The sequence below is a fragment of the Sus scrofa genome, chromosome 7 (assembly GCF_054392235.1).
Source record: "Sus scrofa isolate SSC_HxYL_T2T_F1_AM1 chromosome 7, Sscrofa_HxYL_maternal_Yorkshire_Landrace_v2.0, whole genome shotgun sequence".
Classification (NCBI taxonomy): Eukaryota; Metazoa; Chordata; class Mammalia; order Artiodactyla; family Suidae; genus Sus; species Sus scrofa.
The window spans coordinates 105,384,924-105,401,702 of NC_139389.1; the positions used below are offsets into that span (position 1 = coordinate 105,384,924).

General features: G+C 47.8%; 1 protein-coding gene across 2 annotated transcripts in view; it reads right to left on the reverse strand.

The window, feature by feature from the left end:
• MAP3K9 (mitogen-activated protein kinase kinase kinase 9) overlaps positions 1 to 16,779 on the reverse strand; it is an 83,747-nt gene that overhangs the window by 10,200 nt on the left and 56,768 nt on the right. The window contains exons 4-10 of one of the 2 annotated variants that reach the window (XM_021099417.2): positions 15,322 to 15,470; positions 13,983 to 14,158; positions 8,399 to 8,639; positions 6,557 to 6,679; positions 4,842 to 4,995; positions 2,055 to 2,123; positions 520 to 632 (exon numbers count right to left, since the gene is read on the reverse strand). In XM_021099417.2, coding sequence (XP_020955076.1) covers positions 520 to 632; positions 2,055 to 2,123; positions 4,842 to 4,995; positions 6,557 to 6,679; positions 8,399 to 8,639; positions 13,983 to 14,158; positions 15,322 to 15,470 — 1,025 coding nt within the window. The remainder of the gene's footprint in view (positions 1 to 519; positions 633 to 2,054; positions 2,124 to 4,841; positions 4,996 to 6,556; positions 6,680 to 8,398; positions 8,640 to 13,982; positions 14,159 to 15,321; positions 15,471 to 16,779) is intronic. The other variant, XM_021099418.2, reaches the window with a different exon arrangement.

Sequence of the window (16,779 nt, forward strand, 5' to 3'; positions counted from 1 at the left end):
AGAGCACGAGACTCTTAGAATGATGGCCTACACACTTAATTAAGACTAATCTCCTGTAAAGGATCAGAATTCCCTATAGGGGTGAAGGCCAATCTACTCTCTGGACTGACCCTAGAATTGTATAGAGAAGAGTACTTCCTAAGAGAGAGCTTGGAGAAGGCCTTACCCATTCGGGGCAACCTTAGAAAGGCTTCATTGGAGGCAGACTGGTGTCTTCTATCACCCTGTCCCATTTGGCGGACTCCCCACATTACATGGAAACAGACCCAGGAAAGGAAAGTGCCTGATTCCAGGCCTCCCCCTTCTGCACTGCCCCTTGGGACTAGAGGCCAAGGGCAGGTTCCCTGGCATCTGTACTGACTTGGGAAGATCCACTGGAAAAGGGTGGAGATGGAGCAGGGGAGGGGAGTGGGAGTTGAGGAGAGGAGGAAGGTACTAGGGGTCCTTAAAGAGTCCTAGAAGCTTGGTCGAGAATTCCCTGAGGGAACAGGGGAGAGCCAAGACCAAGGCAGTGCTTACCCATCTCCATAAGGCTGGTGAACCCTGGAAGGGCAGGACTACTCCTCGGGCCCTTCCCTAGGTTGGGGGCACTGGACGACCACTGTTTGTATCCATCTACCAGGGACTTGAGGCTGAATGAGAGGAAACAAGGAACTGTCAGAACTGGTTACTTCCTCTACTCCACCCCCCGCTCCACGGGCCTCTGGAAATGCCTCTGTCTGTCTGTCTGATTACACCAAAGCCCAAGAGCCTGGGGTGCGGGCAACAAAACTTACTGAGCCCACGTGCTTCACTGACAAAAGTGCACATGCTCTAGGGAATGAAGAGCAGTGGCATGGCCCACCCCTTCACGCGCTGCTACAGGGCTGTGCAAAGATCTGCTGGGCAGGCTGGCAAAAGGACAGAACGAATAAGGGTTGCCCAGCCCCAGCCAGGGTCTCATCTAATCCCAACTTAAGAGAGAGGCCATCAAGCCCCAGACCCTGACCACAACACACTGGTGACCTCAGAAATACTGCAATGCTGAGCTCTGCCATGCAAAGCAGGCATAGGGCAATGAGCTGGCAGAGATGGACCAGGCCACTCCACTCACACCATGTCTCAAGTTCTCCTTCCAAGCGTATGACATGCTGAGGCAACGTTCACAGCCATCACTTTTCAAAAACAAAAATCACCCAACAAAGCTGCACCAGCCCAGTGCACTTTGGGAACAGACCTATGCGGGCATTATAAAGTGCTGGATTTGAACCTTCGATTTGTCGGGGAATGGAGAGAAAGGACAGGAGCTCGCTTTCAAATCCCTGTACTGGCTCACAGTGGCAAGCCAGTAACTCGAAGGACACAGCTGGGGCATCCCACCAGCTTTTACAAGAGAGGGGCATCAGAGGCCCAGAAGCACTGGTCTTTTTCATAAAAGACAATAAAGAGGGGGGATAGAGGACTCTGGGCCAGGACTGCTGAGGAGATACCAGGGTTATAACCAGAGGTGGCTCTCCTCTTAGGGCTAGAGAGAGCCGTTCTCCCAGAGCCCACCCTTCCCAGCCTACTGTGAGGGAGGGAGAAGGACCAACTTTCCCCCCGACTTCAGATCTCTGTTTCAAGTGCTATCAGAAAGGCCAACGAATTAAAGGACGTTCCAGCCACCAGTGGTTTCAACCAAAATACAGAGATAAGCACGCTGTCAAACCCACAGCCTGACACTTCTGACTGCAAATCTTACAATGTCGCCTCCAGCTCTGGGCCCAAGGAATCCAGATCAGCAAAGTCAAAGCCAGTGCTGAAGACCAGAGGATAGACAGCCATGTACTGTCTCCCTAAAACTAAGGGCGCCGGGAGGAGCCCAACCTCAGGCGTGGTTGGGGAAGCGAGGAAACATAAAGTCAGACCAACACAGGCATTCTCCCAAGGTGCACGATAGGACTGCCTCCAAAAACAAAGTCAGCACAGCCCTGGTAATGATGAAGCTTGATTCTACGGGGTGTGCTGTGAGGACGAGGAAACGGAAGGAGGGTTATTACCGGTACATGTGACGAGCGGGTGAAGAAGAGACTCACCCCAAGTGGAAATGTGGAGATTCTGATGGGGTACTTAAACCATTAGCTCTCTCACGTCTCTGAGGGGATCTTCAATGAACAAAGAGAATCAGTAGCAGGCAACAGTGGTCACAGGTACCTCAGCCGCTCCCACGAGAGACCCCTCAAGGCTGGGCTCCAGCTATATCGCCAGCTGCCCTCCCCTTGTCTGGTCAGCAAAGCCCACGCCACAGAGGAATCTTAATAAGATGGCTCTGATGGAACTGCCATAGGCCCAGGACCTCCCCATCTGTGGGACCAACATCCCTGGGCAGCCACAGGTTAATTTCAGGGGCCTGTGAATCTACAAACAGTGTGTATGTTTCCTACAGACAGGTATTATTCTTTAAAAGGATGGAGATGCAAATTCTCTTAACATTACTGAATTCAGTACAGCTTTTCATCATTCCATATTTTCTTCAGTCAGCAGGGATTAAAATTAGAAACAGGAGTTCCTGTTGTGGCTCAGTGGTTAACAAACCCAACTCGTATCCATAAGGATACGAGGTTTGATTCCTGGACTCACTCAGTGGGTTAAAGATCTGGTGTTGTCGTGAGCTGTGGTGTAGGTCACAGACGCAGTTCAAATCTGGTGTTGCTGTGGTTGTGGTGTAAGCCGGCAGCTGCAGCTCAGATTTGACCCCTAGCCTGGGAATCTCCACACGCTGCAGGTGTGGCCCTAAAAAAAGAGACAAAAAAAAAAAAAAAAAAAAAAAAAATTAGAAATAGTTGCTCAGAGAGGCTCTCAAAAATTTCTGACAAAAAGGAGTTCCCATGGTGGCACAGGAGAAACGAATCTGACTAGGAACCATGAAGTTGCGGGTTCAACCCCTGGCCTCGCTTAAGGGTTAAGGATCTGGTGTTGCTGTGGCTGTGGTGTAGGCTGGCAGCTACAGCTCCGATTAGACCCCTAGCCTGGGAACCTCCCTAAAAAGACAAAAGACAAAAAAAAAAAAAAAAAAAAAAAGCTGATGAAAAGACCAAAAGAGGACTTTTCTTGACACTGGATGGATTCTTCTTTATTTCTTCAATAGGAATGGAGAATTATGAAAAATTAAGTCACATGACATCTTGAACTGCTTCAAAGGTTTTGAGGGCCAATGTATGTAAGGAGGAAGAAAAGTCCAAAGTTAATGCTTTGTGCAATGTGACATATAGTTAACTAACAAGCAAGAGAAAAAAAAAAACCTTCAAATGAAGCAGAACCATAGATGCGACAGAGATCCGTAGCCAACCTGGTAAAGCCTATTTGGAATCACATTAATCTCAGAAATACCAAGGGACTCAGGGTGACTGAGTTCCTCAGCCCCAGCTCAACTCTAGCCCAAGGCTCCAATGACACACAGAGGAGGTCCTGCACCTACAAAACGTACGAGAGCGGAGCGACCTGCCATCCCCAGAGGATCCAATCCCTGAATTCTTACATGGCTTAGCAGTCAGCCTTATGTATCTAATTGCCATTCCAAGGAAGCTAGTGATGATTAAAGCCTGGCTTCAGAAAGTCCACCCTTCATCAACCAAACTTACTTTCTTTTCACACCTTCAGCTCAGATCTGACATGGGGAAATAGACTGCGGACATGAAATCTTAGTGTTCAGAAAAATACCAAGACTGGCTGGAGGTTCAGAGCACCTCTAAGTCTAATAGTCCGCCTTAGAAGCACTTTGGAAAGTCACCCAAAAAGGATGAAGGGGGCTGCTGCTTATCCACACCCTTGGAAAAGCCAAGAAACATGGTTCTAGATTCGAACACCAAGAATAAGAAATATACCCCTTTATGCGCCTTCTGCCTTTAAGTAGAATTGCATGAGAAACATGGATGAATCAGCACAGCAAGTGTTGACATATGCTGCCTCCAAGCTCATATTTGAAAAAATGAGCTTGTTCACGATCAACTCCATGAGCAAGGAGTGGCGCTAACGCACCCCCATTTTACAGATGAGGAAACATGAAGTCCCACAGCTGGGCATGGTGGGGCCGGAGTTCACACCCAGGCAGCCCGGGCAGCGCCCGACTCTGCACTATCACACTACAAGCAACTGGTCTATGAAGGACCAGGGCCCCCAGGCCACAAGCCCGCCGTGAGAACACCAGCACACCCAAGGCAACAAAGTGTGCTTTGTCCAGAGAGGGCACTGGTGCACATCAGCGAGGCTCCAGACGGGGGCCTACAAGACGTTCCTGTGGCCCTGGAATCACCTCCAACCTCACCACGGGGACTGGACTATGCCGCCTGCCCCCCTTCAGAATGAGCCTCCGGCCAAGAGGCCTGTGACCGCTGCCCTTCCTTCTCTTTCCTCTGATGGCGGTTTTAAGGGGAAGAGCCAGGTGTTAACAGGACACTCAGAGAGAACTCCTCACATGGGGTCAACGCCTCGGCTACTTGCTCCTCTGAACAGGACGCCTCCAGGGGCCGGCAAACTGGAACGCATCGGCTAAATCCTCCCCATCACTCGTTTTTGGACAGTTTGACTGGAACGCAGCCACGCTCATTCATTTACGTTTTGTCCACGGTCTGCGGCTGCTGCCGCACTGCCGCAGTGGGGCTGGTAGTTACTACAGAGAACACGTGGCCGAAAATATTTATTATCCGGCCCTAAATGGGAAAAGGATGCCGACCCTGTCCTCAGGGTTCCAGGGAATGAGGAGATCAGAAAACCCCGATCGTAAAGATCAAGAAGCTTTGTAATTTCTGAGAAAGCAGTGAAACGCAACAGAGAAACAGGTATTCCACATCTTTTTAAAGAGGTGCCCACTACCTGGCTCTTACCCTTCATCTCCCGAGGCAAACTCCTTCTGACCAAGGGTGCTTGGCCCCCACGTCCGTCCCTTCTTCTTGGGGGCCCTCTTCTCCTCCTCCTCCCCTTCCTCCTTTGGGACGACAGAGCTTCGGCCCCAGGTTTTGCTGCTTTCCCCTGGTGTCACTGTGAATAACAAAGGTCAGATGGGATCTGGAAAACGGGCAGAGGTTCCCCCCAAACTAGCCTCTCCCCGACCAGATGCACACACACTTGCATATCTGGAGCTGCAGGGCAGAAGTTAGACCTTGTCAAAAACTCTGTGCCTGAGTGGGGCCTGCCAAGTAAGGGAGTTCTCAGCCACCACTCACTCCACACCCTCGAAGCTGGGAACACCTCCCAGACTCTCCCAAGCCTGGCATAAAGCGGGCGCTCAGGCCGGCCAGTCACCAGAGCTCCAGACAGGCCTGACTTAAGGAACGTGTTTTGTTAGGTGGAACTTCCTCAGAGGTGGGCGGTGAGGAAGTAAGTGGGAGAGAGAAAAGATAAGGGGTGAGGAAGATGCAGAAGTGCAAAACATTTTGGTAAGAAAGTGCCAGACAGGAAGAAAATGAGGATTTTAAGACTAGGGAGAAGGAAGTCAGGGTGGGAGGAGTCGGGGGAGGAACAGGCCTGGAGAAATGGAACAGCTCAGATAGGAGGGACCTTCTTCCGGCCCTGATACTTGAGAACAAGGGCTGAGACCCAGAAGCTTCTGCAACTGAGCTTTTATCACATGTGAGTGGAATGGGCCAGTCAGCAAAACAGGGAGTTGAGGGAACTGAGGCAAAATGTGGACCACATGAAAAAAGCAATCCACTGATTTGATGGGTTTAAAAGCCATCCACTGATTTGATGGGATTTTTTTAAGAAAGCCAGAAAACCATGTTTGGGAGACTTTTTGGGAATGAAATCCCTCTATCCTTGAATTAGGGTGCACGCATGAATTTCTGTGTGGCACAGTGGAAACGAAGCGAACTAGTTTCCATGAGGATGTGGGTTTGATCCCTGGCCTTGCTCAGTGGGTCAGGGATCCGGCATTGCCATGAGCTGTGGTATAGGTTGCAGATGTGGCTCGGATCCCATGTGAAGCAACCCCTAGCCTGGGAACTTCCATACACCACTGGTGCGGCCCTAAAAAGCAAAAAAATAAAAATAAAAAGTTAGGGCACACACCCAAGTGCACACATGCGCACACACGCACACACACACACTACATACATGTATACATGTGTGTTTGTGTTTACATAAGTTCTTTTTAATAAACACTAATAAAATGAAATTGATTCAGATGTGGCCTATCGTAAAGTATCTGTCAAGTTTACCTTAGAACCTACACTTTGACAAAGCCCTTTCCTGGGAAGCACAGATAAAAGGAAAACCATGATGCTCCAAATATGGCAGCGAGTGCACCAGGTCCCTAGGCCAGGGTACCTATGTCATTCACCAAGCTGCTCTGTAACTCACTATAGATCCCGTAGATGCCCACAGCCTCTGTGCTGGTATCTAAGAATGCAAAGGAGAGGTGGCAGGGTCAAGCGCAAGGAGAGAGACAGGTGGGGTAAGGGTCTACTGATATACACATTGTCAAGAAGACGTGGCGCAAGTTATGGATGGAGCAAGCCTGTGCCAGCTGGTGAGTGGACAGAGCGGAGGACAGGTGCCCCTGGTGTGTTCTGGCCCCAACTAATTTGGGAAAGAGTCTCACACTGGATGGCTCGAAGGCGAGGAATGATGGTGGGGCTTGCAGGTGGGCTGGAGCGGCTGTTGATCAGACTCTTCCTTTTATCCATGGTCGGGGAGGCTTGTACCGTGAACTTGTGCTGGAAATCTACTTGGGGGGAAAGACAAACACGTGTGTGTGTGTTAGAATTTTCCCATAATAAAATTCCAAGGAGATATATATACATATATCCTACATATGTGTGTGTATACACCCCCGAGGACATAGAGTCCGACACAAGGAATAAAGCCAATATGTTACAATAACTATTAATGCAACATAACCTTTGAAAACTGTGAATCACTTTCTTGTACACCTGAAACTTAACATCGTTCATCAGCTACACCTCAATAAAACTCCCTGGCCAGCCTGAGGGCAGGCCCCATTTCCGGAGGAGCTCCTTCTCACTTGAGAGATGTTCTCTTCCAGAATCATTTCTTTTTCCCGTTGGTAAGTGGCAAGATGGTTGTATGAAGAGAAGTTAAATTCATCACCTGAGTGAACTTCTTTAGATGGTTTTCATAAAGCTGTCTATACTGCACGGGGTACATATTTGGAGCAGTTTTTTTTTTTTTTTAATATTACTGTCAGTTATTCTAGGAAATCTAACAAAATTCTCCAACTCAGATAATCTATGCGTTTTGGTCCTCCTTTTCCTAGAGACCAAAGCAGGGAGACTGATGCTCCTCGTTAAGTGCAGGGTAAGAGGACTCAACTCGGGAACCTGGGGAAGTGAGGAAGATGCGGTTAATGGTCCAAATTCTATTCCAAAGGCGCTTACACCATAGCACAAAGAACGTAAAATATACAACTCTGAGTTTCTGAGCTTCCTTCTCCTCATCCATCAAAAGGCTGTACACTAAATAGTTGCCTGTCTGCAATTAGGTCTCCCTACTAGACTGAGCTCCCTGCAAGTGGGCAGGATGGCATTTCTATCCACTTCCCCAGCACACAGCAAGATGCTGGCATGTGCTAGGTGCTCCAGAGGTGCCTAAAGAAAAAAATGCGCAACAACATGAACACATTCACTGAATTTCACTAAATGGATCCCCTCGTCTGTGCCTAAGCCACCGTTCCAATGTGTAAATGCATCCATCACTGGTCCTATGACGCCACCATCGCTTGGTTCCTTACACTTCTAATAAGCTCGTGTCCTGGGGCCTCACAGACTCAAAATACAACAAACTTTTTCATCTACATAAACACACACTGAGTACTCACTGCCCTCCAGGGGTATGTTACACCCTGCAGAGATTCTAATTCAGTTTCTTATTTCTTTGCATTTTCCCCAAGGCTGCCTGTAGCAAACAGGCAAATGTTTGCCTGCAAACGTACCTTTTGGTTCAGCTGATGTGTTTCTGAAAGGTTATGTGTAAATCAAATTCTTAAACATTCATCTTAACCTCAACTGCACGGAGAACTAATTATTTACAGAAACCTGGAGATGAGTTATTTTGTGGAGCCAAGAGTTCTCTTGTCTCTCACGCACATAAACACACACCCTAGATTTTTTTTCCCAGTTATATGCTTCCTTCTCCAGGTTTGCCTAAAGTGAGACGCGCCTGTGTGAGCAACCCTGCTTGCCTGTCAGGTCCATCACAGTCATGGCCTTCCCTTTGTATTCTGTGTGTCGTCACAACTCCCAAATCCCCCTGGAATGGGGCCAGGCTTTCTGAGGAACAGGATGGCCCATTTCAAACCCGCTCCGGGTTGAATCCCAGCAGCTCCCTTCTCCGAGCTCGGTCCCCGGTTCCCACTGACTCCCTGCCACATTAGTCCCTTGACCTGTTCCCGCTCCCACTTCTTAGCAGGTCCCCGGCCACCGACCGGAAGGGAGGCTGATGCGGTTTCCGTCCTTGAGCTTCAGCCGGCTCTTCCTGAACTTGCCCTTGCGCTTCTTGACCCGGGGCTTCTCCTGGCACAGCTGGTGGATGATGATGTTGAGCTCCCGCTCCAGGATGTCGATCTCCCGCTCGGCCAGCTCCTGCTCCCGGCGCCGCAGAAGCTCCTCCTGGTTCTTCTGCTGCAGTGCAGCCCGAGTCAGCTCCTCCTCCCAGGTGCGGAGCTCCTGCCGACAGGTATTATCATCAGGAAGGGGAGGGGGCTCCATGCAAGGGGGCGGGTGGGGGGGCTTGGCCCTGGGGGCGGCGGGCAGTGCTCACGGCAGCCTGGACAGCTCTCCTCTAATGCCCCACACTTCAGCCCCCAGAGGAGATGGGGCACTCAGTGGTTAGCTGACCACCCCAAACAGTAAGGAAAGGAAGGCTCAGAAGACCCATCCTGAGGACAGAGCTAGAGTTGCCACAGGCCAAGCCCTGGAGACAGGCTGAGGGTTCCCAGTTCCCCTGGATTCATTAAAGTTACTCATGACCAGGGGGAAAAACGTAGTTTGGGTCAAAAATATAATTATGTACTTAAATATTACAGACTTGGCTCTATTTTGATTTTTTTTCCTGTTATATAAAGGAGATTAAAAACAAAACAAAACAGAGCCAACTTCTTGTGATCAAGCTTAAAATGTGCCTGCTGGAAATGAATCACCCAACGGGCATCACCTAACGTTCAAATAAAAATAAATATATTCCCAGGGTGGCCGTTCAAAAGGTTTGGGAGACACGTCATCGAAATCTTTGTTTACTTGGGAAGTGAATTCACCGAGGCAGCTTATCTTTAAGGACAACCATTTGCTCTGGAAAGATCAAAAAAGCACAGCAAAGAGAAGAGAAAACATTTCCTGGCATCTTTGCCAGGCACTTGTTCTAGAAGCACCACCACCTTAGGGTGGGCAGCACCTCTTCTCTGCTCCCCCTTTTCCTTCGGCATGAATTCATAAACAAACTCAGCACAGAGTTCCTGGGAAGAGATTGGTGGATATGGCATCGGAAGAGAACCCAGGAAAGAAAACAAAGTACGCGTATAAAATTCGAAAACCTGGACCCTATAAACTGTTACACCGGCCACGCCAGGCCTAGGATTGAGGTGGGGTGGGAGCAGAGGTCTAAAACTTGAGAAGCTTCCGTGTCAATAATCTGAGAGAGGCATATCTAAAAAGTGGGAAGTCTTTTTTCAATAAAGTAACCAGAGCAACATTTCTGCGGTTGAAACTTAAAATTCTCAATGAAATACTCTACTATAAGAAGTCATTCTGGGAAGTTCCCTTCTTGGCTCAGTGGTTAACCAACCCGACTGGGATCCATGAGGATTAGGGTTTGATCCCTGGCCTCACTCAGTGGGTTAAGGATCCAGCGTTGCCGTGATGCGACTTGGATCCCACGTGGCTGTAGCTCCGATTTGACCCCTAGCCTAGGAACCTCCATATGCTATGGGTGCGGCCCTAAAAAGCAAAAAGAAAGAAAAAAAAAAAAAAAAAAAGAAAAGAAGTCATTCTGGACTGAAACAAAATATTATGGAAACGGAACCTAGAGCTAGGAAAAAAGTAATAGGTGAACACATATTAGGGAAGCAGAGCAGCAGCAGGTAGAGAGCAGAAGAGAACAGAGACAAAATGGGCATAAAATACTATGATGAAAGGAGTTTTTCATTCAACTTGCCCTCCATGCTCAAGAGGGTATCAAAATGACCATAAAGGGTGTCCCCCGCTGGCTTGGCAGGTTAAGGATCCAGAGTTGTCACTGCTGTGGCTCAGGTCACTGCTGTGATGTAAGTTTGATCCCTGGCCTGGGAACTTCGTATGCCACAGGTGTGGTCCAAAAAAACAAACCATGAAAGTGATAAAAAGGACAGAGGTGAAAAAAGGATTAGCACCCTGAAAGTTGTCTGGTACATGAGAGTTGCTGAATAACTACTGAGTTAATGAATGAAAGAACTAAGAAGGAGATTGAGTACAGTTTTATAAACACAATCCTTCTTTATGGGAAGAGAGATTTACCAAAAGTGCCTAAGAAAAGCCTGAACTTTTGAACTTCTTCTTTGATGAAATAAGCACCAAACAGATTAATTGCTGCCCCCAAGGCCTTGGCTTCCTTGTCCCACTGCTTTGTTTTCACCATCGGGAGAACAAAAACACATGGAAGAGTCAGAAAAATTATTCCTGGCTGGTTATTTTGCTGCTAAACGGGAAAGTTGAAAAGCTCAAGCTAATCTCAGCCTTCTGAGTCCTCTCTCCTCCATGCTCTTGTCCTAAGCCCCTTCCTTAAAGGGAGAAAGGGAGCTCAAACCTCAGCCCAGAGACCAATCCATCCATCATCACATACACAGAAGCAGTGGGTTGAACCAATCTGAAGAATGAATCACATGGGAAACCAGGACATTTATGGAGTATTTGCCTATGGCACCATACACCTGGAAGACCCTCCAGCACAGCAAATCCCCTTCCTGTGAAGCACCTATGTGGGGAGCCACTTCACAGTATGCAGAGCGCATCTTCCTCATACAAGGGTTTAAGAGGAATCTCTCCAGAGAGAACGCTCATTATCCATCTCACCCTCACTTCCCAACTCTGAGCCTTACAGTGGAGAACCACACAGCGCTGGCGGTAAGAGCAAGGACCCTGGAACAAAGTACCTGATGTGTGGCCTTGGGCAAGTTAAAATGGGCATCACACGTAATATGGAGTTAATAGCACCAACATCACAGGGTTCTAGGACATAAGACAATTTTCTTATTATGCAAGATTTCATACAAATTATTTAGAGCATGGCACATAGTACATGCTCTACTAATGTTAGCTACTATGAGAACCGGTTTGACCTTTCCTAGTAAATACTTAACTGACAAAATCCAACTTTCATTTTTCTTACTGGCTGGTACCCTTATAATTTCATTGATCAAAAGAAGTAACCGAGAGTCAACGATTCAGCAATCTTAAAAAAAAGGTCAGGAATAGAATTAGTTCTTCTAGTTGGAATAGAAATTTGTAATAGGAAGTCTCTTTTAATCATTCTGCTCAATGATCAGTGCAGATTCACCTCCCCGCCCCCCTTCCCTGGGTTCCTAGAGAATTATTATAAGCTCATTCCATTCCCCTGAAGAATGCTCCTTGACTTCCCAAACAGTACCAGGTTTACGATTGCTATGTTGCATCAAAAAAGTTGTATCTTGGAAGTTTCCCTGCTGTGCCACAGGTTAAGGACCTGGCATTGCCTTAGCTGTCGTGTAGGTCGAAGCTGTGGCCAGGGTTCAATCCCTGATCTGGGAACTTCCACCCTCCATAGGCGTGGCCAAAAAAAAAGTTATATCTTGGAGTTGCCGTCGTGGCGCAGTGGTTACGAATCCAACTAGGAACCATGAGGCTGAGGGTTTGATCCCTGGCCTTGCTCAGTGGGTTAAGGATCTGGCGTTGCTGTGAGCTGTGGGGTAGGTTGCAGACACGGCTCGGATCCTGCGTTGCTGTGGCTCTGGCGTAGGCCAGTGGCTACAGTTCCGATTGGACCCCTAGCATGGGAACCTCCATATGCTGCAGGAGCAGCCCTAGACAAGGCAAAAAGACAAAAAAAAAAAAAAAAAAGTTATATCTTCAAATTAGCTCCAGAAATGATTCTTAAGTCATTTGTTTAGGGAAACCACAATGATATGGGAGAGAAGATGGTTTTCAGAAAACCCTGAAATCAGAAGACACTGGTTCAAGATTCTACCTCTTGGGAGGGGGGAGGGAGAGGAGTGGACTGAGAGTTTCGGGTTAGTAGCTGCAAATTATTACATTTAGAATGGATAAGCAATGAGGTCCTACTGTACAGCACAGGGAACTATGTTCAATCTCTTGTGCTAGAACATGAGAGAAGATAATGAGAGAAAAAAATGTGTATATATATATATATATATAAACTGGGTCACTGCTGTACAGCGGAAATTGGCATGACATTGTAAATCAACTATACTGTAATAAAAAAAAAAATTAGTCTGCCTCTTGACTTAGGCAAGTCACTGACATCAGTTCTGAGATGAAGAAGTTAGGACCGAAACCAAGCAGGGCCCTGTGGGCTCCTGGGAACACAAGCTGTCTGTGTCTCCCAATTCTTATTTTTAGGGAATAAACTTCAGCCTCCATGACCTTCCCTGGGTCCCAAAGGGCAGGTGGCTAATCAGGGAAGGGAGCGGATGCAGAGATCAGACAGGAGCGATCAAGAAACAATAGTGCAGCTTTGGGGGTAGGGTCCTGGTCTTCCCTAAGGAATATGGATAGCATTGTCTTTGAGTTCTTCTGCAGAACTAAAACCCCCCAATAAATGTAAGATGTTAATGAAGCATTCTTTATTCTGGAAAGACGACCACCAGACCACCGAACACCAGCTTTGAAAACGATGCAAGCTTGCCTCTACCCTGACCCTAGCTTGCCTCTACCCTGACCCTTCTCTGCGGCCCTATTCTTCACTCCCAATACTTTAAAACCACCTACCAATCTCTCCTAAGGCGGGCATTAGCCTGCTGTGACCCTCCTTTGCCTGGCAAAGCAATAGAGCTATTTTTTTTATCCACCCAAAACCCTGTCTCCACTTTTCTATTTGGCACCCGTGAGCAGAGGCCGAGTTCCGGCAATAGTAACATTTCTAGGGGCCATGAGACTCCTGGATAAAGTGTATGAAAAGTCTCATCAGACCTTTCAAGTGAAAGGGCTGGGAAGCCATAAAGGCAAGTTTAGATGCTGCTATTATTATACTGCTTCCCAAATTCCCACAATGGGCAGTGAGAAGGGAAAGAAGAAATCAACCCAGTCTATCTATGGACATCCCTCGTGCCTCTGGGCGAGGGCTCTGCAGTGTGAGCAACAGAAGTGCTTTGATTAGCTTCATCTTTGTGGACACTGACTGCGAGCTGGACGCCCCAGGCATAGAGAGGGGCCATTTAGGGAAAGGTCACCAAAACAAAAAGGTGGATCTCCAATGAGCTAGGAGTCTCTGAACTCCTCAGTTTTTAGCCTTTGAGCTCTTTTCCTAAAACTCTGAAAAATGCCAAACAATTTCAGACTCATGGTATTTTTAACCCATATGCTGTTTCTGATCCCAAATGACACCGGCAGGATGTTCTGATAACTTTTCTCCATGCTAACCTATCCCTATACCCAGTTAACGGCCTTTTATCAGTCCATTGCAGAACCAAGAAACTGTCCTAGAACCTTCTCCTGCTTTTAGCTGGCAGGATGAGCCATTCTGCTGGCACTTGCCCAGTGGTTCTCTTCCTCCAGTGAAGACAATGAAGTAGATATTCTGCAAGGAGAGCTGTGGACTCCTGACTCTCCCTACTTACTCCGGCCATAGCCCAAAAAGAAAGCAATTCTGTATCACTTCAGGGCACACCTGAGGCCTGAAGAACTCGCTTCACGTAAAGCCAGGAAGGAAAAAGCTTCTCTATTATTACAAACCAAGCAGGAAGATGGTTGTGTCAGAGTCTGTGCAGAGACCCCAGTGAGGAAGGTCCACTGATTCAATGCATGCCTTCTGCTTCTCTTTCTTACCTTTTCTTTGGCCCTGAGTTGGTCAAACATCTCCTGAATCTCATGTTTCCAGTCATCCTGCAGGCAGTGGAAGGAGTCCTTGGGCATTTCAAAGAAACCAGACTCCTCTATGGTGGTCAGCTGGTCCAGGATATTTGTGAAAGATGGACGCGAATGGGGGTCGGGATTCCAGCAATCTGCATGGAACACGGGAGTCAAGAGAGAGCAGGAATGGACAAAGGCAAATGCAAGACTTAGGATATCACGTGACCTCATTTGACCTCTCATCTCTCCTTCCAGAAACAGAGACTGGGGTTTAGCGAATCTCAGACAGGAAGTAAAGCAAGCTGACCAACATCTCAACCATCAAGAATGACTCTGGAAGTTCCTGTTGTGGCTAAGCGGTTAGCAAACCCAACTAGCATCCATGAGGATGCGGGTTTGATCCCTGGCCTTGCTCAGTGGGTTAAGGATCTGGCGTTTCCGTCAGCTGTGGTGTAGGTTGCAGACGCGGCTAGGATCCCGAGTTGCTGTGGCTGTGGCGTGAGCCGGTGGCTATGGTTCCAATTGGACCCCCTAGCCTGGGAACCTCCATGTGCTGCGGGCCCTTAAAAGACCAAAAAAAAAAGAATGACGCTGTACCACATCCATTCCATTCCTCTGATTTAGTATAAGAAAGGCAAGTCCAAAGAGTTTTCTTGGATAGAGTACAACTACCACAGTTATCAGGTTACTACCTGATTCCAGTCCTGAGAATGGGCCTCAACTTGCCATAAATGGGCCTCAACTTGCCATAAATGAGCCACCCTTCTCTGCCTCAGTGCACAGATGAGGAGGCAAAGGATGAAAAGCCCTGGTGTGGGAGTCAGGAAAGGTGAGCTCTATCTACTCTCCGCTCAGCCACTACCCACTGGAGGGACCGCCTATCCATTTAACCTTTCTCAGCTTAGTATTTCTCACTTTCAAAATGACAGGGCTTGACTGACTTTTAGAATTCCTTTCTTCTCAGATGTTTTTGTTTCCACATGGAAGACACTCAGAGGTCCTGAAATAAAAGCTGCTATACCTTCTCACTTTGCATTAAATATTGACATCCGGAGTACTGGAGAGCAGGCTTTCGTTACTAAGTTCAGTTCTACAGTCCCTGTAGATGGACAGAAGGACATCGGGGACACCAGCGTAGCCGGGTCCTGCCATCATCTTGAAGTAACTCTTCCAACCATCCACTGGAGTCCTCCTTGGGGGACTAACATTTCACCTCCTCTGTCAGGGATTAATCCTGTAGAATTGGCCACAATCCATCGAGTGCTGATGAACAGGTAAATGGCCTCCAGGTTTGTTCTAGTCAGGGGTCACTCACCTTCCATGAGTTTGGCAAAGGGTTCTGGGCACGTGGAAGGAATGGGAAGGGCAAGCTTGTTCATGGCCACTCCATAAGCGACTGCTAAGCCATCGATTCCTCGGAAGGGGACCTCACCGGTCAGCAGCTCCCAGAGCAGCACCCCGTAGCTGAAGAAAGGACAGAGACAGCAGCCACCCATGAGCCCCAGGTGCACCTTCACCGGAACAGCTCGTGCGGCTTTGACGAGCATCCCTCATCCTCTCCAACACACAGGGGGACTAACGAACGGACACAGTGACATAATACAAAGGGAGACCATAACGCCTACTGGCTATCAACAAAAACTCTGGAGTCAAGCACACTTGGTTTCAAAGTCTCGTTGCTCAAGTTTCCCACCTAGAAAGTGCAAATAATAGTCCCACAAGGCTGTCGTGAAATGAAATGTGCTACTCTAGTGCTAAATCAGTGCTCAATGGGCACAGCTATCTGGTCCCTGCTACTTCGAATATGATAAACTGGGAGAAGAAACAGCCTCCCAGGAATACATTTTTTTTCTGCTTTAAGAAAACTTCAGTGGAGTTTCTGCTGTAGCTCAGTGGAAATGAACCCAACTGGTATCCATGAGGATGCATGTTCAATCCCTGGCCTCACTCAGTGGGTTAAGGATCCAGGATGGCTGTGAGCTGTGGTGTAGGTCGCAGATGCAGCTTGGATCCCGCATTGCTGTGGCCATGGCATAGGCCGGCAGCTACAGCTCCGATTTGACCCCTAGCCTGGGAGCTTCCATATGCCACACCTGTGGCCCTTAAAAAAACAAAAAAAGAAAACTTCAGCTTTAGTCACAGACACATTTTTTTTTTAAGCATTAGAAAAGCAGAGCGATGACCACACAAAACACACAGGTTTTGCTCCTGTGAAAGATTTTTTTCAATGCCCACTAGGGTGGATAGATTCCTGCCCCTCATCAGTGTGAATGTGTCCTTAAGGGTGACCTCCATCTAATTCAAAGGGGAAATTTTCACAAAGGTGGACCCCATGGGTGGAGCAGAGCAGCACATCATCTGTGAGGCCTCCCAGCTCCCTCCCTGCCTTTCAAATCCACAGGAGAAGTTTCTTTCCACAGGTCCTGTGAGCTTAGAGAATAGGGAGTACAAAGCTTCGCGGCATCATTATTCTATGAATTCGCAATGAGAACCAGGCAAACTCACGGAGCCTTTAATCCTTTCAGGAATAAGTCAGGACCAGAAACAGTTGGAAGAGGGGTTCTCTGACAACCAAAAGGAGACGTGTTAATTTAAAAAATAATAATAAACCCAGTAACTATTTTATCATGGTCCCTCCCTTGTACAAGCAGCATGCTAAGATATTTATACTCATCAGCTTGAATCCCTACAACCAACCTGCAAGGTAAGAATTATCATCATTTGCAGACGAGGAAGGCAAGTTTTAGACAGGTTTAGCAGCACATATGAAGGG